The sequence below is a fragment of the Astatotilapia calliptera genome, chromosome 23 (assembly GCF_900246225.1).
Source record: "Astatotilapia calliptera chromosome 23, fAstCal1.2, whole genome shotgun sequence".
NCBI lineage: Eukaryota > Metazoa > Chordata > Actinopteri > Cichliformes > Cichlidae > Astatotilapia > Astatotilapia calliptera.
This window is the reverse complement of record NC_039323.1, coordinates 20,695,019-20,717,708: the sequence shown is the minus strand read 5'-3', so window position 1 is coordinate 20,717,708 and position 22,690 is coordinate 20,695,019. Positions and strand designations below refer to the sequence as shown.

General features: G+C 42.1%; 1 protein-coding gene across 2 annotated transcripts; it reads right to left on the bottom strand.

The window, feature by feature from the left end:
- Positions 1 to 1,888: 1,888 nt before the first annotated feature.
- On the bottom strand, positions 1,889 to 20,899 carry LOC113016634 (prolactin receptor-like). Of its 2 annotated transcripts, XM_026159615.1 has the most exons (10): positions 20,753 to 20,899; positions 18,526 to 18,568; positions 16,263 to 16,372; positions 14,219 to 14,360; positions 12,278 to 12,447; positions 10,827 to 11,005; positions 5,927 to 6,080; positions 5,225 to 5,312; positions 4,892 to 4,961; positions 1,889 to 3,260 (listed from the first exon to the last, which is right to left on the bottom strand). In XM_026159615.1, the coding sequence occupies exons 3-10, from the start codon at positions 16,351 to 16,353 to the stop codon at positions 2,634 to 2,636; spliced, it is 1,521 nt and encodes a 506-aa protein (XP_026015400.1). In that variant the 5' UTR covers positions 16,354 to 16,372; positions 18,526 to 18,568; positions 20,753 to 20,899; the 3' UTR covers positions 1,889 to 2,633. The 2 variants fall into 2 exon arrangements, with proteins under 2 accessions (XP_026015400.1, XP_026015401.1); XM_026159616.1 differs by lacking the exon at positions 20,753 to 20,899 and having other exon boundaries at positions 16,263 to 16,319; positions 18,526 to 19,182.
- Positions 20,900 to 22,690: the final 1,791 nt, after the last annotated feature.

The following is a 22,690-nucleotide window of genomic DNA, read 5'->3' as shown; positions in this document are numbered from 1 at the left end:
TAAATACACTTTAGAACAGCATGCAGCAGCACCACATATGAGCGGGAAGAGGGAGACATGGGGTCTTCACACTCCCGTTCTCTGTTTATCATCGGGACGGAGGGGCTGGGAGGAAGAGTTGGCCGTCTGATGGGGGTCTGGTGGGGGGGTCTCCCTGCTGCTCCGGGACCGGGGGTGGTCTGCTTGTCTCCACCCCAGGAAAAAGGCTAAAATCTCCTGGGTCTGGGTACCATCACCCCTCAGGGGTGGTGGTGCCTGGACCTGGGATATAGAGCATGTTTGGAGAGGGTGTGTACAGTGTCCATTTATGTTTGTTTCTACTTTGGGCGAGTGATGAGTATTTGTATGGGGATGGGGGGCCCTTGGACCTTGGGCCTCTGCGCCTGGGGCTTGGTGCACTGTGGCGTGGCTGGATGCCAGCAGAGCTCACAGGCACATCACCACAGCTCCCTCTGGCTTCTGCTCCGTGGCTTCTGGGTGACCCCTTGTCTTGGGCTCTCCTTAGCTCTTTCCAGGAGAGTGGCACGGTTGCACCTCTGATGGTACTTCTTGGGCTCTCACGCTCTGGGGGCCTCTGAAAGTCTGGGGCCTGGATCTCCTCCATGCCTGCTTCATGCCCTTGGGGACGGGGCTATGGTTCCCCACACCCTCTAGCAGATTACATGAAGAAAACCTTTTGAATGCAATACAATACAATACCTGAAAATGCAGGTGCTCATAGACACACACTATATCTTTCTTGGCTGCTACCTCAAAGCACACTGTGCGCTGTTGGTTGCACATACACAACTGTTCTACTATATTAATGTTTAGCTGCCAATGGACTTGAGGAGTAAATAATAAAAGGCCAAATGTCTGTAACTGAGGATTCTGTCTCAGTGATTTATAGCTGTAACGTGTTGGGTAAATCATGTTCATGTTGCATGATCACAGTCCGCTTCAGGACCTGACAAAAGTTGATTAAGAATTAAGACCAGGTTTACTTTAAGAAGTAAGATCAGAGCATTATTATTTTTAACTGTTTGGCCTCACATACTGAAGAGCACCAACAGGACAGACTTACCTTTAAGCCTCACCAGTGTCCAGAGTAATTAATCAAATTCAGCTCAATGTACAGTTATGTTTTTTTTTACTCTATTACTTCAGCCTGATTTAAGTGTGACTGATCTTTTTATTATACATTTTTAAAAAAGTTTTGTTCTATGCTTTATAGATTTTATAGAATATTTGTTTACAATGATTTATTTGCATCACACCAATCACATGTAACAAACACAGCATATTTCATGCCAGAAATAAAAGGTCAAACATTCTGGAAAATTATTCTGAAGTGAAACAAACCTTATTTCATGGCAGAATCATAACTAATGCACTTTTGTCAGTTATTTCAGCTCCTAAACAGTGGCCGGAGGAAAGAATTGGCAGAATTTCCTTGTAGATACTCTGTACAAATATTAAAACCATTAAAATCATAGAATTATTAACACCTGTTTTGAATTTCCCCAAAAAGACAAGAATGATCACAAAAGCAAATCAAATATAGACCAGAGTCATCCAGCTACATATAGATCACTATCTTTCATAGATACTGATATTAAAAAACACCGTGTTTAGTAAAAGTCATTCCAGCACTCAATAAAACACACACACACATTCCTCCCCATCCCCATGTGCCTCCTACTTTCCGCTCCACCACACCCACCCACACATGCAGAGCCTTGGGGTGCAGGTGTGTCACCAGGGTGGAGGGGAGGCATTCCTCAGCACACACAACACACATTCCCATACCGAGTTTTTCACTGAGATGAGACAAAACCTCACAGCAATCATTAAATAATGGATGAATTGTATTTCGTATGCATTATTTATTAATCGAAGAAGAGTTCAGTCTTTTTTTTATTACACAAAGGTTTTCTCACATTGTTTTTGATCAGTTTGTTATTTGATGATATAAAAAGTACACACAAATTATATACACAACGTTAGCGCAAAATAACCACAGACCAGCTTTTATACACGCTCTCTACTTTCCTCTGCATCTGGAGGGCTGTGTTGACGGAGCTCATGCTCCAAGTTGACTCTCCTCTATCACATTTATCTTCACAAAAACAGACTGAACATCCAAATGATGTTTACCAAAGCAAAGGTAAAATAATTCCTGCTTATTAACCACAAAATATCTTCACTGATGACCTGACTGACCGTGTCCTCCAGAGCTACCCTCTGGGTATCGTTTCTAACTGAATTCTCTGTCACACCAGTGCTGCTGACTGCGGGTGGATGTGCAGATATCCCTTATGTATTTTCCCATGGTTGTTTTTCTGCAGTCGCCTCACACTCCAACTCACACTCACCGTACATCATATGCAATCACAGATGCATTTCATCTAATACTCTGTGTCAGTTTTCGCTTCTCTTGTTCTTTGTTCATCCTTAAATGTTTTCTCTGAGTGGCCGGAATTTGTGGGGGTTTTTCTTTTTTTAAATTAAACAAATAAGCAAAGAAATAAGGAACAGGATCTGATTCCAGTCAAACCAGCAGGATACAGCAGATTTCACTTTGCATATGTTAAAAGTCTGCATGTTGGATGCATTCCTGTTTTTTTGAAGTATATGGATCTACTGCTTGTCAGTCAGCCACTGTTGTCAACAGTAACAGGCAGCACAGGGACAGCTGCCTCATTCCTCTCAGAGTCATCCCCATCATTCTTCTTCTCTTCCTTCCCCTTAGCTTCTAAACCAACCCTCAGAAAAGATGCCAAGCACGGCACTAGATGCACCTCGCCACTTTCCTTTAAGAGCTGGACACAAGTGTAGAAGTTTTGTGGTGAGTGGCTGGTGCTGAAAGTGAGTTCTGGGACCAGGACAGTATTGGGACCACAGGAATATTGCATCATGCTGTAGTCAGTCCCGGGCAGTGATACGATCTTCAGCATCGGCCATGGAGAAGGAATACTCCGAGGTTTGGTGAAGGCTTCAGTGGGAGAAGAGCTGTAAGGCGGCACACTCTGCACAATCAATGTAGGGTTTGGAGCCGTGAGCTGATGGTGGGCGGACACTTCCATGGGTGCCGGGTTGCAGGGAACTAGTAAGGTGTCCCTCTCTGATTCTGTAGGGTTGCGTGGGTCGCTGTTGTCCTTTGGTGTGTTTAGATAGAGGTCATTGGCACTCACATGGTCCCAGACGTCCTCGGAGGAGCTTGGAGGCCTGTAGCTGTGGAAGTTACTGAACTGACAATTGATTTCATCCAAGTTCCCCTTCTATGGATGGAGGTGGGGGTGGGAGGAGGAATGAAAGACAAAATTGAAAAAGTAATGAAAATTAAGATACGGAAGAAAGTGGGAAAAGAGGAAGAACAATAATCTTAAAGGAAATTACAGGAAGACAAAGTGATAAAATAAGAGGAGAATGGAGCAGGGAAAAACATATATGGAGTGAGGCATGAGAATTAAAAAAGAAGCGTCCTGATGCATGCTCAGGTAAGTAAATCCCAAAAAGTTGATTCTGTTCATCTGGACGTAGCGTTTTCAGTGGGAGAAACATTTCGTCACTCATCCAAGTCACTTCTTCAGTCTGAGCTGACTGCAGGTTTCCCCAATCGTATAAAAAGTATATTTGCATAATGACTGAAACCAACCCACTGAAGGAGCAATGGATCAGTATTTAACTCATTCACTGCCATTGACGTCTATAGCCGTCAATAGCAGTGAATGAGTCAATGGGTTTAACTCATTCACTGCCAATGGCTGGCAGTGAATGAGTTAAGGTTTGACTCTCATCATCCACTGGAGCATAAACTGGATGTCATCAGGACGCTACAACACAGAGCGAACACCATCCCCACAGACACAGCGGCCAGGAAAGCAGAAGAACATCAAGAAGGCCCTGAGTAAAAGTTGCTATCCAAGCTGGATATTTATGAAAGCTGGGAAGGCGCCAAAAGAAAGCTCCAGCTGATCCAGGACAGAAGGACAACTGCTGACTAAGCGAAAACCTGTAGGGATCCCGAGTATCGGAACAGTTGAGATGCATTTTTTCTAAACACCGTGTTTCTGTGGCTTTTAAATCCCAAAATACGCTGCGCCAAAAATTGGCCCACCCCAAGGATCGGGTCCCCCGACACAAACAGCACAGAAGAGCTACCTCATCAGGCCAGGACTCTGCAGTCTATTTACACCTACAGGCCAGTGGACACTCTTTCAAGGATGAGGATGTACACATCCTGGACAGGGAGGAACAGTCAGGGAGGCCATTTACGTGAAAAGGGAAAGACCATCTCTGAATCAAGGAGGGGGCCTAAGTGTCCATCTTTCACCATCTTACAATGCTGTGATTGCAGCCATTCCCCAACTCTCTGTGAATGGTACTCATGGCCATTGATCAGTGGGCTTTGGTCAGTGGTTGTTCATCAATGGTCATGAGAATTTGCATAATTATGATTAAGGAACTGACCTCCCAGCCCATTGTTCCTTCAGTGGGCTGGTTTCAGTCATTATGCAAATGTACTGTTTATAAGATTTGGGGAAACCTGCAGTCAGCTGAGACTGAAGAAGTCACTTGGATGAGTGACGAAACGTTTCTCCCACAAAATGCTACGTCCAGATGAACAGAATCAACTTTTTGGGATAAGAAAGGAGAGAGAGATGAGGGAGGATATGGGGAAACAAATTAGCCTTAAAATGTAAATATAAAATTAAGCAAGAGGACATGGGAAAATTATGGAAAAGAAAGAAAAGGGCAACAAAACTGGACTTGACAATACAATTAGAAAAAGGGGGGAGAAGAGATTTAAAAAAGAGACAAATGGAGGGAAGAAAAGAAAGGAGCAGAAGTACAAGGTCAGAACAAATGGCTTAAACCCTGAAAGCAGCGCTGCACACAGGCAAGTTACCTTCAAAAGCACGGGGTCAATGCCAATAATCTGTGATTTTGGAATGGCCGGCAGGAAGAACTCTTTTATTCTGAAGGTGAACGCAGACAGGGAGGAGGGTTGAAAATAGCAAAAATGAAAACAAAAACACACAACACATTCATCCTCCAACACTGTGACTGTGTGACAGCAGTAACTTCTGCTAACTGAGGTTCTAAGGGTTCTAAATAAGGTCATTGTAATGTTATAGCCATTATAGAGATCAAGGTAAGACCAAAACCAAGTTAATGACTAGCATTTGATACAAAGTCAGCAAGTAATTTTATTTTGAAGGAAAGATGTGTTTTTTCTCACCTCTTGGTCTGTAGAACAAGACTAAAGGCGATAACAAGCAGAGCCAGAACACCAACTCCAGTCTCCAGAATCAGCACCAACAGTTTACCTGCACAGGTAAAACACATTTACTCAGCTTCTGTTTCCTGCTCTCCATCAGCTTTATGACACAGTGACACATTTAACTGGAAAAGTTACAGTTCTTATAGAGATTCTGTGTGTAAGAAGCTGTCATTTTTTATTATTATTTTAGCATCTATAATGCATGTAACAGAAATGTGCTTAATGCAGTTACATAACTTATCTTTTATTAGTCTGCAGGATTAATGTCTTCTGTCGAGCTCTACATGTTTGACACATCTGTTCTTTCCTGCCACAGCACAGCTGTCATGGACTTTGTGTTCAAAGGATTTTGTTTTAGGTGATTAATGTCTAAAAATTCTGTGCACAAAATGCAAAGGGATTTTACGCCTGCTTAATAAATTTTAGTTAAGCACTATCATAAAAAAGTGCCTACATCTTTTTTATGCATAGCCAAATTGGTTTTACATGGACATAATGAGAAAAAATATCAGAAATTTATAAAAACCAAACATTAAAAGTAGAAAGACAACTGTATTCACTACAATTAAAACTAAAATAATGGTAACAAATAAAAACAACTTACTAATCATCAAAAAGTATGTAAATCAGCACCATATTGCCATCTGCCTGCTGACATACCTGCAGACGGTTTTGGGGGGATGCTCATCACCAGCGTGGTGCTCCAGTCACTCCACAGCTTGGAGTGCTGCGCACGGCAACGAACTCGGACCACGTAGTCGTCAACAGAGAGTCCAAGCAGCTCCACCTGAGGCTCACGCAGAGGATACTTCACCTGCAAACAGATAGCATGTTTTATGACATGCAGACTATAATGAACTACTTTATTCTTGAAAATATGTCAGCAGAAAAGTAAAGAATTCAGTCTAATGAATACATTTTTTTAAAAATCTACGTTTTTCATTCTCTCTTTTTCAAAGTCTTAGTCTCTCACAGTTCGGGGTTTCTTTTGTATTTTGCTTATTTTTTGTTTTATTTTATGATGCTGAGTTTGGGGTTTTTGTCTGTATGTTATTGAGAGTTTTTTGTTTGTTTGTTTGTTTGTTTGTATTTTATTGTTTTTGTGATGTTTCTTTATACTTGTGTTTGTTGATTTTTGTGGTATTGTGACTGTGATTGTCAGTTTTGTGATATGTTATGTATTCTGTTTTGGTTTATTTTTACTCTTCAAGACTCACAGATCTTCCTCTGTCTAACCTTTGTTGTTTCTTTTATTATTCCCCCTTTTTCTCCTTGAGACTTTGTTCATCGAGTTAAACATGCTCACTTTTTTCACACAGCACTGATCACAGTTTTTAGAACTTTGATCTTTATACATAGTTGTGCTTATCATCTTCTGTGCAGATGTTACTGTAGAATACCCAACATCTTCCTCACAGCCGCATCCTGACTTCAGTGAGCTACAGTAAACTCTTATTCATCCGACACCAGAGTTAGAGTCAATGAAATTACTGTCATCTCACATCTGAATGGGTTTTCTGCACAAATGCAGAAATGAATACGTTGAAGACTAATTTAACCAGATACAAATACAGAAAGGGCTCAAATGTTATGTTTTATATTTTAATGTTTCTTTTAGCATATTTAAAACCTTAAATATCTGCTGAAAACACCTTAAGCCTCTTAACCCAGATCTTAAATATAAATCTTACTTAAGAAATAGCAACATCAGCTCTGACGTTCCTTGATTGAATAATCAGATTAAATTTAAAGTCCAATCTCTGCCCCTCCTGGAATCGCTACCTTATCGTGGTGGAGGGGTTTGTGTGTCACAGGGATCCCAGGGGCTATGTTGTCTGGGGGCTTTTGCCCCCTGGTAGGGTCTCCCATGGCAAATTGGCCCTGGGTGAGGGACCAGACAAAGAGCGATTCATAAGACCCTTATGAAAAGGACACCGAGGGAACAGTTTACCCTGCCCGGGATAGGGTTACCGGGGCCCCGCCCTGGAGCCAGGCCCGGGGAGGGTGCCCGAGGGCGAGCGTCTGGTGGCCGGGCCTTAGTCCATGGGGCCCGGCCGGGCACAGCCCGAAGAGGAGACATGGGCCCATCCTCCCGCAGGCCCACCACCCGCAGGAGGCGCCATAGGGGTCGGGTGCATTGTGTGCCGGGTGGCGGCCAGGAGCGGAGGCCCTGGCGGACTGACCCCCGGCTGCCAAGACTGGCAATAGGGACATGGAATGTCACATCTCTGGTGGGGAAGGAGCCTGAGTTAGTGCGTGAGGTTGAGAGGTACCGGCTAGATATAGTCGGGCTCACCTCTACACATGGCTGGGGCTCTGGAACCAGTCTCCTGGAGAGGGGCTGGACTCTGTCTCAGTCTGGAGTTGCCCCTGGTGAGAGGCGGCGGGCTGGGGTGGGTATCCTAGTATCCCCTCGGCTTGCTGCTGGTACGTTGGGGTTTTTCCTGGTGGACGAGAGGGTTTGTTCCCTGCGCCTTAGGGTCGGGGAACGGGTCCTGACTGTCATCTGCGCGTATGCGCCGAGTGGCAGTTCAGAGTACCCAGCCTTCTTAGAGTCCCTGGGCGGGGTGCTGGAGGGTGCTCCACCTGGAGACTCTGTTGTCCTGCTGGGAGACTTCAATGCTCACGTGGGTAACGACAGCGAGACCTGGAGGGGCGTGATTGGGAGAAACGGCCTCCCTGATCTGAACCCGAGCGGTGCTCTGTTATTGGACTTCTGTGCTAATCACAGTTTGGCCATAACGAACACCCTGTTCGAACATAAGAGTGTCCATAAGTGCACGTGGCACCAGGACGCTCTAGGCCGTAGGTCGATGATCGATTTTGTAATCGTATCACCAGACCTGCGACCATATGTTCTGGACACTCGGGTAAAGAGAGGGGCTGAGCTGTCAACTGATCACCACCTGGTGGTGAGTTGGATCAGGTGGCGGGGGAAGACGCTGGACAGACCTGGTGCACCTAAACGCGTAGTGAGGGTGTACTGGGAATGTCTAGCAGAGGCCCCAGTCCGCGAGATCTTCAACGCACACCTCCGGCAGAGCTTCAACAGCATTCCGAGGGAGACTGGGGACATTGAGTCCGAATGGACCATGTTCAGCGTCTCCATTGCCGAAGCTGCTGCATTGAGCTGCGGCCGCAAGGTGGTTGGTGCCTGCCGTGGTGGTAATCCCCGAACCAAATGGTGGACACCAGAGGTGAAGGGAGCCACCAGGCTGAAGAAGGAGTCCTATCGGGCTTGGTTAGCCTGTGGGACTCCGGAGGCAGCCGACAGGTATCGACATGCCAAGCGGAATGCGGCTCGGGCAGTGGCTGAAGCAAAAACTCGGGTGTGGGAGGAGTTCGGAGAGGCCATGGAAAAAGACTTTCGGACTGCCTCGAAGAGATTCTGGCAAACCGTCAGACGTCTCAGGAGGGGAAAGCGGTGCTCTACCTGCACTGTGTATAGTGCTGGCGGAGCGCTGCTGACGTCGACTGAGAAAATTGTCAGGCGGTGGAAGGAATACTTCGAGGACCTCCTTAATCCCACTGACACGTCTTCCGAGGAGGAAGCAGAGTCTGGGGATGAGGGGAATGACCCGCCAATTTCCGGGGGCGAGGTCACTGAGGCAGTTAAACAACTCCTTGGTGGCAGAGCCCCTGGTGTTGATGAGGTCCGCCCCGAGTTCCTGAAGGCTCTGGACGTTGTAGGGCTGTCCTGGTTGACAAGCCTCTGCAATGTTGCGTGGAGATCAGGGGCAGTACCTGTGGACTGGCAGACCGGGGTGGTGGTCCCCATCTTTAAGAAAGGGGACCGGAGGGTGTGTTCCAACTACAGGGGGATCACACTCCTCAGCCTCCCTGGGAAAGTCTATGCCAGGGTGCTGGAAAGGAGAGTTCGTCCGTTAGTCGAACCTCGGATACAGGAGGAACAATGCGGTTTTCGTCCTGGTCGCGGAACACTGGACCAGCTCTTTATCCTCTCCAGGATACTTGAGGGTGCATGGGAGTTTGCCCAACCAGTCTACATGTGTTTTGTGGACTTGGAGAAGGCATTCGACCGTGTCCCTCGGGGTGTCCTGTGGGAGGTGTTGCGGGAATATGGGGTGTCTGGCCCATTGCTACGGGCCATTCGATCCCTATACAACCGTTGCAAGAGCTTGGTTCGCATTGCCGGCAATAAGTCGGACTCGTTCCCGGTGGGTGATGGGCTCCGCCAGGGCTGCCCTTTGTCTCCGGTTCTGTTCATAATTTTTATGGACAGGATTTCTAGGCGCAGCCAAGTGGCGGAGGGCTTTCGCTTTGGTGGCCTCAGAATCTCATCTCTGATTTTTGCAGATGATGTGGTTCTGTTGGCTTCATCGGGTGAGGGCCTCCAGCTCGCACTGGAACGGTTCGCAGCCGAGTGTGAAGCAGCGGGAATGAGGATCAGCACCTCCAAATCTGAGGCCATGGTTCTCAGCCGGAAAAGGGTGGAGTGCCCACTCCGGGTCGGGGATGAGTTCCTGCCCCAAGTGGAGGAGTTCAAGTATCTCGGGGTCTTGTTCGCAAGTGATGGGAGAAGGGAGCCGGAGATCGACAGACGGATTGGGGCTGCAGCTGCAGTAATGCGGACGCTGCACCGGTCCGTCGTGGTGAAGAGGGAGCTGAGTGTAAAAGCGAAGCTCTCAATTTACCGGTCGATCTACGTCCCTACCCTCACCTATGGCCACGAGCTGTGGGTAGTGACCGAAAGAACGAGATCGCGGATACAAGCGGCAGAAATGAGCTTCCTCCGAAGGGTGGCTGGCCTCTCCCTTAGAGATGGGGTGAGAAGTTCGGCCATCCGGGAGGGGCTCAGAGTAGAGCAGCTGCTGCTCCACATCGAAAGGAGCCAGCTGAGGTGGTTCGGGCATCTGACAAGGATGCCCCCTGGGCGCCTCCTGGGTGAGGTGTTCCAGGCATGTCCCACCGGGAGGAGGCCCCGGGGCAGACCCAGGACATGCTGGAGAGATTATATCTCTCGGCTGGCCTGGGAACGCCTTGGTATTCCCCCGGATAAGCTGGAGGAGGTGGCTGGGGAGAGGGAGGTCTGGGCCTCTTTGCTTAGGCTGCTGCCCCCGCGACCCGGCCCCGTACAAACCGGATGAAGATGGATGGTCCAATCTCTGGTCTCACAGTATAAATTTAAATTTATACCCATTAGAAATACCTGCTTTTACCTATAGACACCACCTATGAACCTGAATAATGTACCCTCTAACCACAAAGACAATGTTTTTGTAATACACTATATTTAGTGTATTTGTGTGTATATTTTACACTCAATATCACAATAATTATAAGTATTTGTGCAACAAATCTTCATAAATGACCAATTAAACGGCCAAATTTGACTCAAAATTTGACTCAAATGTTCATGTCCCCTGTGAATGTTCATGTCCCCTGTGGGACGTGAACATTTCTTTTCTCCCCTAAAGAACGTTACCAGAACAGGAAATGCAAGCGCCTTTACCCAAGTCCATTGTATTATTTTTATGACATAAGACTGCCACAGTAAAGAGAAGTCATATTTGTTCCTCTCCATGTTTTCTCCCCATACCTTCCAGTTGTCAGACTCTGTAACGTGTCTGTACTGCAGCTCATAGACCAGTGTGATCCAACCATACTGCACGTGGCCGGGCACCGGGTAGGTCCAGGAAATCAACGCGTTTTGGCCCATTTCATCGCTGCCTGCATTTGTCAAGTTGTAAGTCACGTTGACTGGAATTTCAGTCTGAACTGTTAAACACACACAAAATGTGTTTTGAAACATTAGCTGTGTGTCAGTAAATAGTTCTAGTTTCTATTTCCTGTCTTTGGTGCTCAGGAAAACAAAAAAAGAACATCTATAATGAGACGACAAATTTTGATGCTAATGTTGAAACTCCAGCTTTCTCCTGCCGATGCTTCCAGACATCCATCCTTGTTGAGACTTTTTCTAACTGCAGAGTCATGAACTTTAACATGTAACATGCTACATGAGGCCTGTAGATTCTTAGAGGTAGCTCTTTGTTTTTCTGCAGCTTTTCTGAGCTGTCCACTCTTGGCATGATTGGCAGCAGTTTCTAAGATCATTGTTGATGTCTGTCCTCTTTGGCTTTATGTGAACACACACCTGAATCATCCAGATCAAAAAACTGCAAAACCACTACTTTTACAGAGGTGCTCACATTTTGTGATCATCAGTTAGTCAAGTGATTTTTCACCTGGCTTCTACTTGTCCTCTAAATTCCTATGGAAGCAGTAAGAGTGTGCATAGTTTTTCCACACACTGCTTCTGCATTTTGGATTATTTTTTGTCAAATTAATAGTGTCAATGTCTAATATGATATAGTTCATCTGAGGTTGTATTGAAAAAAATCATCCCCCGGCTTCCAGTGTTGCTATAAAGTTTGCGATTTGGAGTTTAAAAATAGTCAAATAGTTAAATAGTCAGATATAATGATAAAAGAGGTGACCGGCTAAAACACATGTGCATAGTTTACTCCCAAGGCTAATTTAGAGCAAGGAAAAATCCTACCATTCACTAAAACCTAAAGGTCACTAAAGGTCTGCTTGCACTAAAAACATATCAGATGTGTTTTTTTGGGGGGGGACAGTCATGGATATGCAGACAATTATACATGGATCACGGTGACAGTAAAGAAAAGTTAAAGACACACACAGGAGCACAGATTTTTTAGCTGGTTGGCGGAGCATGAGGACTCGTTTCTGGTTTAATTAATTTATAGCCTCGAACTTACTCTTTTTTCATCTGTTTTCTTTGTATCATTTTGTTCTTCAGTAAATAAGCAATAACAAGGAGAAATTTGCACTAATATCTGATTCAATTCAGAATCAAACTCAGAACAGAACCGCTTTGGTTTGTTTTTTGGGGTTTTTTTTGTTGTTGTTTTTTTGCTAAATAACAAACCAAAAACTAACTACAAAAAAGAAACTGAATTTTGTGTTATGGAGTAATGGAGGTAGTTTGAATCAGTATTGATAAGCCAATATCATCTCCATCTTTACCTATTTCTGCCACATCCAGGCAGTGCTGCTGGGAGGTGTAGTTTCTGTGGGTGGTTATGGCAATCACGGTCAAACAGTACACCGTCCATATAGACGTATGGCTGCTGTCGAAGTGGCAGCTGTTGGGGCCGCCAGTCACATAGTCTGGACATTCAAGGTTGGATTCCTGCCTTCAAAAAAATCAAAGAAAAAACACATTTAGATAAGCACTAACACACAAAAAGGAAATCAGTAAATTAACACTGGACATTTTTTTATACAATACCTTTCTTTTGTTTTGTTTTTTTTCACACTTTTTGTTTAACTTCTAAGCAGGTGTGCAGAGTTTAGTGGTGTTAGACAATTTGATATATAGCCATCATGAAGCCATTGTTGTAGCTTCACTCTGCAGTTCAGAGATCCACCCAGAGTCCTGAAGAACTGTTTACAACCAAAAGAAAAACAAGGAATCCCACAACAGATGGTCTCACTCCTGAGGACCTGAGGTTAATTTGTCTGAGACTGAAGTGATGCTCAGAGACGTTTTCCATCATACCTCAATACGAAGACTAAACCAAGTCGCCACCTGGTTTTCCCAACCTCTAAAACCAACTTAAAACCAGTTTCAGAACTAGTCCAAAGACAATGTCAAATCATATTCCAAATGCAAGAATGTCAAGGAACCTGTCTTTAAGTTTCCAAACTTTTGTATATGGAGCATAATCCCAAAATTGTGTTTAGCCTCATTGACATGCAGCACAAACATCAGTGGTGAGGTGTGCCTGCAGAGTGTAATCTCCCTCTCTGAGCTGTGACTTTATTCCTAGTTGCTTTGCTGTTTGGTGAAATTTTGTCTTTTATTTGTCAGATAATCACTGATCTACATTTGTTTTCCCAAACAAGCACTGGTGGGTGCGCTGAAGCCACGTGGAAGTCAAAAGCACAATCCAATTTCTCCTGATTAGTGGAAGTGTTTTCTTTGCTGTGGCTGCCATCTGGGCCAGCTGGCATCTGTTTGAGGCCACGTCTGCGTTCAGGACTTCAGAGTAGCTAAAATGTGAACGCTTCCCAGTGACACGAAGCACGAGAAATCAAACTGCACAAACTCACCTGACCCAGAAACTTCAGTGTGCTGCTGATCTGGGGCTTCTTTTATAGTTTCACAAGGCTAAAACAAGGCTCTTATTGTTTGTTATGGACTCTGGCAGATGCCAGTGCTTCTCACTGGGCTCTCCTCTCAGAAATCTGTGCCCAGTCTTCAGTGAACTAATATTGCTGTCTAGCCTCCACTCTCCTTGTCTGGATCCTTACTCCCCTGTTCCTCATTTGCTGTTCCATGGAGTCCAGTGCTGCCTCCAGCTCTTGCTTCTGCTTAGCCACACCTCTAACCTGTACTCAAAGGACTTACCTGGATACATCCAGATTCCTGCTCTGCTCGGAAAACCTCCTCCCTAAACTGAAACCTCTCTATTCACAGGTAAGGCTATTTCCATCACTTACTCCACAATCACATCTACACGAGCTTGCCTCCACCTAACCTTCTCCTCTCCTCCCCATCACAGATCTCCCAGCTGTTTGTCTTTGCTCAAACTCTGCACCAGTTTTCAGTACGTCATTAGTTGTCTTTTCAATAAACCTTTTATTTAAAGAGTTTGAATTCTGAGTCCTAACCTGCCAGCATGACATGTATAAAAAATCTCTAGGGAAGTTTGATTAAAACACATTTAAAATTTATACCCCAGAATAAGTTTTGACTTTGACATAGCGGGTTTATGCCTCTTGCATCTTTGCTTTTGTGGAGCATTTCCATTGAGTTCAGTTCAGAATTTTGGAGAGCCACATTTGTCAGTTGGTATAATATCCTGCCATCCCTGTAGGATGTATTTTTGTATATTTCTATGTATTTTTTACAATGTGGGCTAGTTTTACTTATAAAATATTTTTAATGTGCAGTGTTCATACTCTGTAGAGTAGGTGAGGATGTGGGTGACTTGCTCGCCATCTGTCAGGTTGCTGAGTGGATGCCACCAGCAGGTGAAGTCCTCCATGTTGGGCGAGCGGCAGAAGTAGATGTGAGGCATCACTGTGGGGCCACCGGTCGCCTCTGTGGAGTCAGACACAGGTGGAGTTACAAGCAGCATGATGCAGTAACACTCTCTGCCAATTATTCATATTTTGCTTCCAAGAAAGATCCTGGGAGGTTTTATTTTAGATTTATCTTGTTACTTGCAGTTGCAATACTTTTTAGTTGTTTTTTGATTCTGATGGAGTAACTTTGTATTATCAAAAAGTGGAAAAATGTTAATTTCTCTTACTGTTATCTCATTTTGTGTCAATTTATCCGCCTTTTAATCTAATCCCTTTTGATTATCCAGCCTTTTTTATTTCAGGCGTCCACTTTTTGTTTAATGAAGCAATGAGGCAGAAATCCCCTGCCTCCAAAAAAACAAGTAAATCACAGTGTTATAATTGTAAAAATTGAAAGTATGCTACACAGATTCTTAAATATAGGATTAGAGGTTGTGTATGAAAGGTTTCTGCAGTCACAGTGCTGTTAAATAATAATCAAAGCTCTGATAGTAACGGATGCACACAAACAGCAGAATGAAGTTTGTAACCAGAAGAAAAGTAACTTCTCTGATACTGCAGCACATCTTTACCCTCTGGAGCTCTTATCTACTGGTTGCTGGTCAGGCTTTTGCTGCTCCTCTTCCCTCAGCTGTGGAACTCCTACAGAGTTTATGTAAAGATGGGCGTAGCTTTTGGTTTCTGGATGCTGTAGTTTGAATCCTTTTGGTTGCTGTTGTGTTGGTTTTATGGATCAAGAAGTAACGATATGTGTATGAAAGAGTGGAGTACTCAGTTATCAGCTAATCTATAAAATGTATGAATGCAACACCCAGACTGAGATACCTGCCAAGGAGTAACTTCTGTGTCCTGTTAAAGATTTATTACATAAAACATGGAGACTTTAAATATAATTTTGTGCTGGGTAACTGTTTCACTGAGTTAAAAAAAACAAAAACAAAAAATATTTAGGCTTTTTACTCGAGTAAAAGTTACAATCCTAGTTAAATAGCTTAAAAGTAAACAAGCTCTTAGAATCAAAGTAATTCGTCTTGTGAGATTAATATAAGTGTCTATGTATCAGTCTTAGCTATAAAGAGCATTCTGTTTATGTAAAATGACCATTTCATATACATTAATGAGCTATATGAAATGGTCATTTTACATAAACAGAATAACTTTACTGCTTTACAGCATAACTACCTCTAGGCAGTTTAATTCTTAGCAGGGCCTCAGTGTGGTGATTAATGTAGTGAAACCCTGCGTGCCCATCAAGATGATGCCGTGGGAAGTGAGCAGTAATCCATTGGAAAATCTGTGGCGCTTCAGTCTGCAGCAGCAGGGAAAAAAGGGAAGGCCATATGTTTGCATCCAGTATGCAGTTTTATGGCTTTTCCCTTTGATTTTCCCTCTGAGATTTCGCCAAAATGCTGGAATAGTTTGTAAATATAGTTTTGTATAGAATAGTTAGTACATAATTATTATATACTATGATTAGATAGTCTTTGCACTTTTAAAATGAAGAGCCACCAGTTGTTGTTCCACGATGCCTGTTGATACTAGTTTTTTACAAATTGGTGAAACTGCCTTTATTTGTGCAGGAGTTTCACACCCTGTGAGGTTCAAAGAGAAATTTCTAAAGAACAGAAAGAATGGAGGGATGACTTAAAATAATCATGCCCTGGATTGATGTGAATCCTGTCAGAGGATTTACAGTAATAAATTTTAAGAAACACATTTTTCCTTAAAAACGTTTTATTCCTCTCAAATTAAACTGTTATAATTTCAGCACCATGGACCGCACACACAGTTTTTATGTTGATCTCATAAGCAGTCATCTTACACTTGACTTTTGAGTAGTGGACCTAACATGCACAAAATAAAAAGAAATCACCAGTTTGAAAAACCGCCAGTCTTAAGCAGTTGCGCTCAGACTCACCATGGTCGTGTCTTTCTGTGTGAGCGATGTTCTTGGCGACGATGCTGCCATTGCTCACTGGAGGAAGCAGAAAGAACAGCAACCACAACATCTCAGATCTATCTGGTAACCTGTCAACACAAACAAATAAACATTCAAAGATGAAAACTGGAGAAAACGCCACTGAACCCCTAATGCTCTTAACACTCTTACTGTGATTTTTTACTGTGATTGAGTCTCAGTGTCCACTTGTGTCTGTGTCAGGCCAAGAGGCCAAGTACATCTAAGATTTTCTTAGGTTGTTTCAAGTTAGTGTTTGAAAGCTGTACTACCAACCAAAAGTCAAGAAACAACCTCACTACTAGACACTGGACACATAATATTGGCACCATGTTTTGAAATTTGAGGGCTTTTTGCCTATGTGTCAAGTAAGATACTGACCATTTCAAATCCAATCTGATGGGTTCATTTTACCACAGCCAATATTACATTACTTAAAATCACCTAACTTCTTAACTCAGACTTAATTATCACTCCAAATACTTTAAGTTGCTTTAAAAACATATCTTCTGTGCATTTAAAAAAAGAAACTTGGTGTATATTCCCTTTCAAATTCTGGATGATTTCCAAGCTGTTGTCTTTTGTTCTCCTCTGTAACCCTGACAACAGCTGCTGCTCATTAGCTCCAGCTTACATTCAGATCTTTCTAAAAGTTAATAACCCTGCAATGTTTCATGAACTAAAAAATATTTCTGAGAAAATATCATTGCCTTTAGATTTCTGTGTTCAATCATTTCTATCAAAAACATCAGATATTAGAGGTTCTGTTGAAAGCTTATTATTTTAAACAGCTTAGTCCACTGAACTGCTTCCTCAGGCTGGGCATGTGCAAGAAGTCATAGATGCACATTTACACACACTGTTGAAGGACCAGGAGAGTGGACTTGTAGAAAAACCACTGTATTTCCCTCAGCAGGTGGATGCGGCGGCATTAGAAGTAGATGAGACTTTAAACCAGGAGTCTCGGACATTTTCCTTTGCTTTCTTCTCCTCTGTTTTATTTTTTTTCCTTGTTTGTCTTTTTCCATCCTTACTCACTTTCCTTTTCATCACATTCCTCTTCCTTACACTCCTCCTCTTCTTTTTCCAACTTTTCCTTATTAATCTTTTCCTTCCTGTTTTCCTTCCTTCATTTTTAACTCATTTTTTTCCTCTCTGTGCTTGCCTCTTCCTTTTCATCCTTGCACATTAAAATGTTCAACCTTTTCATCCATCATTTCACTGTCCCTCCTTATTTCTTCCCTTCCCTATTAAGTCCTCACTTTAACCCTTCATACTTGCTTTTCAGCAGTCCTTTTCCCTCCTGACCTTCTTTTCTGTCCTTACTCCTGCCCTGCTTCCATATAATCACTCCTGCTTATTTTGTTTCTTTACGTACTTTTACCCGTCTTTTCTTCTTCTTTATGTACTTTCGCTATTCATCCCATTGCCTCCCTTTTTCCTCTAAATCCCTTTTTTTACTACTCATTTTTATTCTCGTTTTTCAGTTTCCTCTGATCTGTCCCACTTCATTCACCTCTGTTGACTCTGCCTTTCCAGCTCATTCTTGTCCAGCAGCTCAGCTCTATCCTGGAGTACTAAGACAACAATTACCTCGAATAATCCCCACCTTGATCTCACAGGATTACTGCGAAGCCTTTTTGGGTTTTATCTGGCAGCCTCGGCTCACACTGACACGCCACAAGGTGCAACATGACTGCCTCAAAAAGCACAAAAAAGAGTGTCTCGTCCTTCAGACTGACCCACGTCAGCAAGCACGCAAACTTCTTCTGCAGGTTTCTAATCCCTTGGCGTCCCTCACCAAACATCTGACCTACAAAAAGCCAAACACTTGTTTTAAAAGCTTCAGATTTTATGTTCCCCAAAATCAAACCCCATGCTCTGTCTTGTAGAATTTAATAGGTTTTTTGTATTTCTTTATGAGATTTTAATATTTATGTAACAGCAACATGTAATTTGCTACAGAGAAGAGGGCTATCTCTCTGCTCTACTCATCAAAGAAAATGAGTGATATGAGTTTGACACACCGATGTGCTTTGCTTTGAGATGCTGACAGAAAGTAAAAACCCCAGACTAAATCCAGTTATTTGGATCTTTAAAATCCAAAAGCAACAGGAGGAAATTTTTGCTAATAACCCAGTGAGCTCATAGCCTAATTAGAGGGGGAAAGTCTTAATTGACAGATAATTGCATTTGAAAGCTTTGTCACTCAAGCATGACCCACCTGGAACTTGTTCAAAATGCAGCCGCAAGGCTCCTGACGGGTACTAGAAAGAGAGAGAATATTACCCCAGTACTCGCATCTCTACATTGGCTACCAGTTAAACATAGAATCGATTTTAAGGTTTTACTATTTGTTTTTAAAGCTCTCCATGGTTTGGCTCCAGGTTACATTTCAGATCTTCTTAGCCTGCACTTACCCACTCGATCTCTGCGCTCCTCCAGTCAGATGGTTTTATCAGTTCCACACTCCCAGCTCAAATCTAGAGGTGACAGGGCTTTCTCCATTGCCGCCCCGAGACTCTGGAATAGTCTTTCCCCCTTCATAAAATCCTCTTCATCCTTGGAAGTCTTGAAATCGAATCTCAAGACCTACTTATTTTCCAAGGCTTTCGGATCTCTTTGATATCTTTTTTATTCTGTCTATTTGGTCTCTTATCTTATTGGATGGTGTTGTATGTGTATATACGTTATGTTCACATATGTGTGCTTGTGTGTGAATGTGTACAGTTTTGTATATGTATGTGCATATTTGCATGTACATTATATGCTATATACTCTTACATGTCTTACAATTCTTTTTTAAAATGTTTTCTTTCTATTTTAATTCTTTTATTATATTATCCCTCTGTTCAGCACTGTGGCCGACACTTGATGTCTTTTAAATGTGCTATATAAATAAAGATGACTTGACTTGACTCCAAAATGAACTAATGGCACAAACACGCCTAACAAGATGAAGTTACGTAATGCCAATTAGAAGAGATGAAGGGCAAGACAGTCCTCCTCTTTAAAAAACACTGGTACTCACACTTTAAGGTGAAACAAGCATCGTTATGACTGAAACAGCTGGCTCTGATGTAGAAATAATCTGAACTTTCCAGATATTGTCACTTTAATATATCAACACAATTTTGACACTTTTTTAAATCAAAGAAAAAAAACCAACAAATTAATTATATGTAAATTTTCCATTGTTTTTTGTAAAATGTTACATTTATTGGATTCGGGTCAAATGAAATGTAATTTATTGATTGGCATACATTCAGTTTATACCTTCTGAGTGCACTCAGTAAATTATAATCCCCGCTGGTTTCATTGATGTCTCTGAAATTTTTATGTTTTTTTCATCAAACAGAAATGAAAATTGGACTCTGTGCGATATTAAAAAGGTCAACCATGGAACCAAATAATTATAAGAACTTATGGGTAGATAACTAGTTTAACTCCACTATTTAATTAAATTAAACATGTAAAACAAAGTGTACACTCAGCTGGGAGAGGATCCAGAGTCCTACTCAACATCAAAACTGGATCAGCGTCTACAGTTTGATCAAACAGACAGTCTGAGACACAAGTAACAGATTCACGAACAGGCTGAGCGGGTGTACATGTGTTAGTCAGACGGCAGTTTCACTGTCCTGTTTAAATTGATTAATTAACTAATTAAAACTTGGGTTGCACTTTCGGCTTTGCCTTAATAGGTTATTGATATGTTATTAAATAGAAACAAACAGTTTTGAATTTTGCAGCACTGTTTCCTGCATATTAGAAAGAAATTACCCCAGGTAAATGAGTAGTAATTACTCAGAAATTACCACATTATTAAATTCTTGTTTCTTCCTTGTTACCCTACTACTACCACTTTATTAGCAAGCTGTAGTTCCATATCCTTGCCCCCAGTTTTAGGGCCCTTATTCTCCAATCACACACATTTCAGCATAATACTGTAATCACTGGTACTACCATGATATTACTTGGATATTAAGTGGTTATTACTTTGGTAAATTTATGGTAACAAATTAGAAATTAGTACATTAGTACATTATTACATTCTTATTTCCCCTTGTTACCCTACTATTACCCCTTTATTACTCAGCTGTAATAGAAAGTATTATTATTTATATGAACTGTTAATAGATCAGCATGTGCTGTTAAATTGCAGCACACCAAATAACATCGGTTTTATAAGTAATTTGATTTCTTGTCCTTAAAAAAGGTCCATGGTCTAAACGAATTGCTCCTGTGACGCTACACCAAATAATAAGATGTTGTAGTAAACAGTGGCTTGCTGCTCTAAACACTTAATTAATCCTTCATTAGTTCGTAATGTTAAGACTTTAAGGCATTTTGGATCTGGTTTAAATTAAGTTTGTAAACTGGGATCTTCTTGTTAACCTTACAAACTAGCACGTTTGACTAGCAGATTATAAAGCAGGAATCCATCTTACCAGGAGTAAGCCTCTTTAACGCCTCATGTGGCGCGATTCCTCAAACATGAACCCACACCGGGAGCAGGAACCGGCTGGAGGCCCGTCGATGGATGAAGTCCGTACAAAGAGTCGGGACCTGTTCTAACAGCTGCTGATGCTGCTGCTTGGTGCTGAAGTGCCATCCATGGAGCAAGTGCGCCTTTCACCACTCTGTCACAGTATATCTGCCCCCCTCCCCCCCATAAGACGCTTTTCCTCCACCTGATCCCGCGTCATAAACACCAGCTGGAGCTCCGGACCCCAACCCTTCCCTGTGTGTGTCTAGCACTGCCAATATTAGAGTATATAAGTGGCACGAAGTAATTAAAATTATACTGTAAATTTCAGAATAATTTAGGTACAAATATAGTAATATAGTAAATGAAAGAGAAACAAACAAGACTATTTTACAGTATGGTTAATGTAAAAATCTTTAAAGCAGGAAAAAATCATGTAGCAAATGTTGCTTACAGTAAAAGTACTGTAAATTTCTTTTACTGAAAATTAGTTGTAAACTTAATTTAAAACAAGATTTTCCTTGCTACAAATTACTTTCACAGATGATTACTGTATTTTCTTTTACAGTAACTTACTGACACCGAGCTGCCATTAAGTTATTCTAATATTACAGCAACCTGTTTACATGAAATTTTGGAAGAACAACTGTGTGTGTGAGAAATATTAATAATATTAAATATTAACTATAACCAGGAGATGTCATGTAAATCAAATAAAACAATAGCGAGAGACAGCTGGAAACAGTGATGATGTCTAAGCATAAACTGTGCTCTCCCGCTCCCCCTACACACCAAAAAGCTTCAAATTTATAAACAGTTAGCAAACTCTAAACCTGCTTCAAAAAGTCCAGATTTAAGCTCAAAAGAACACAAAAGAAGAAGATGTTGTAGTAAATAGAACACAAGATCCACTTAATGGTTAATTCATCCTTCATTGGATTATAACGATAAGACTTTAAGGCATTTTGTCTTTGGTTTAATTGAAGTTTGCAAACTCTGATCTTCTTGTTAACCTTACAACATTGGCATTTGACCTGCAGATTAAACAGCAGTAAACCATCTTACCTGAAGTAAGCCTCTTTAACACCATCTGTGGGGAATTTCCTCAAAAGTAAACCCACACTGGGAGCACGACCGGCGGGTAGCCTGCCGGTGACCTGCCGATGGAGTGGATAGTGTGGCTGAACAGACGCTGACCTCACAGCTGCTGCTTGAGGACATGCAGTTATCAATTACTGGTTAAAAATCTGCAGTTTTTTTTATAAACTGTTTTTATTCATTATCAAGAAAAGCATAAAACATGCAGACAAGAAAGAAAGAAAGAAAGAAAGAAAGAAAGAAAGAAAGAAAAGAAAAGAGAAAAAAACCCAAAGGGAATATTTCAAAGTCATTATATACCTGTACAAATATACATATGGTGTAAAGAGGAGAGAGAGAAAAAACAACAACAAAAAAAACATATTTTCGCTCAATTACCCACAGATTTAGAAAGAGAAAAGGCTAAACTCCAAGAGTGAATTATTGTCCTTTACGCTTACTTCCTATTTAACTGAGAACATCTTAATCTCAACCATCCCCCCTCAACAGTTGGGACAAATCATTTGGCAAATAAGAAAGCAAAGGGGACCAAACATTGAGACCCTCATTTCCTCCTAAAATAGCAGAAGTTCTTTTGTGAGGAATAACTTTTAATCTGTACCACAAAGTCACAGAGGGGGTTTATCCTTAACCCAATTAATTAAAATACATTTCCTAGCTACCAGCAATAGTTTGTCACATAATTTGCACTGCAAGTGATTCATCTGCAGTTAAAAAGAGACAAAACTGCAGGACTGGCAGACATAGGGAGCTGAAATGACATTGGAATATTAAGCATTAGATTAGATTATTTAGCTTTATA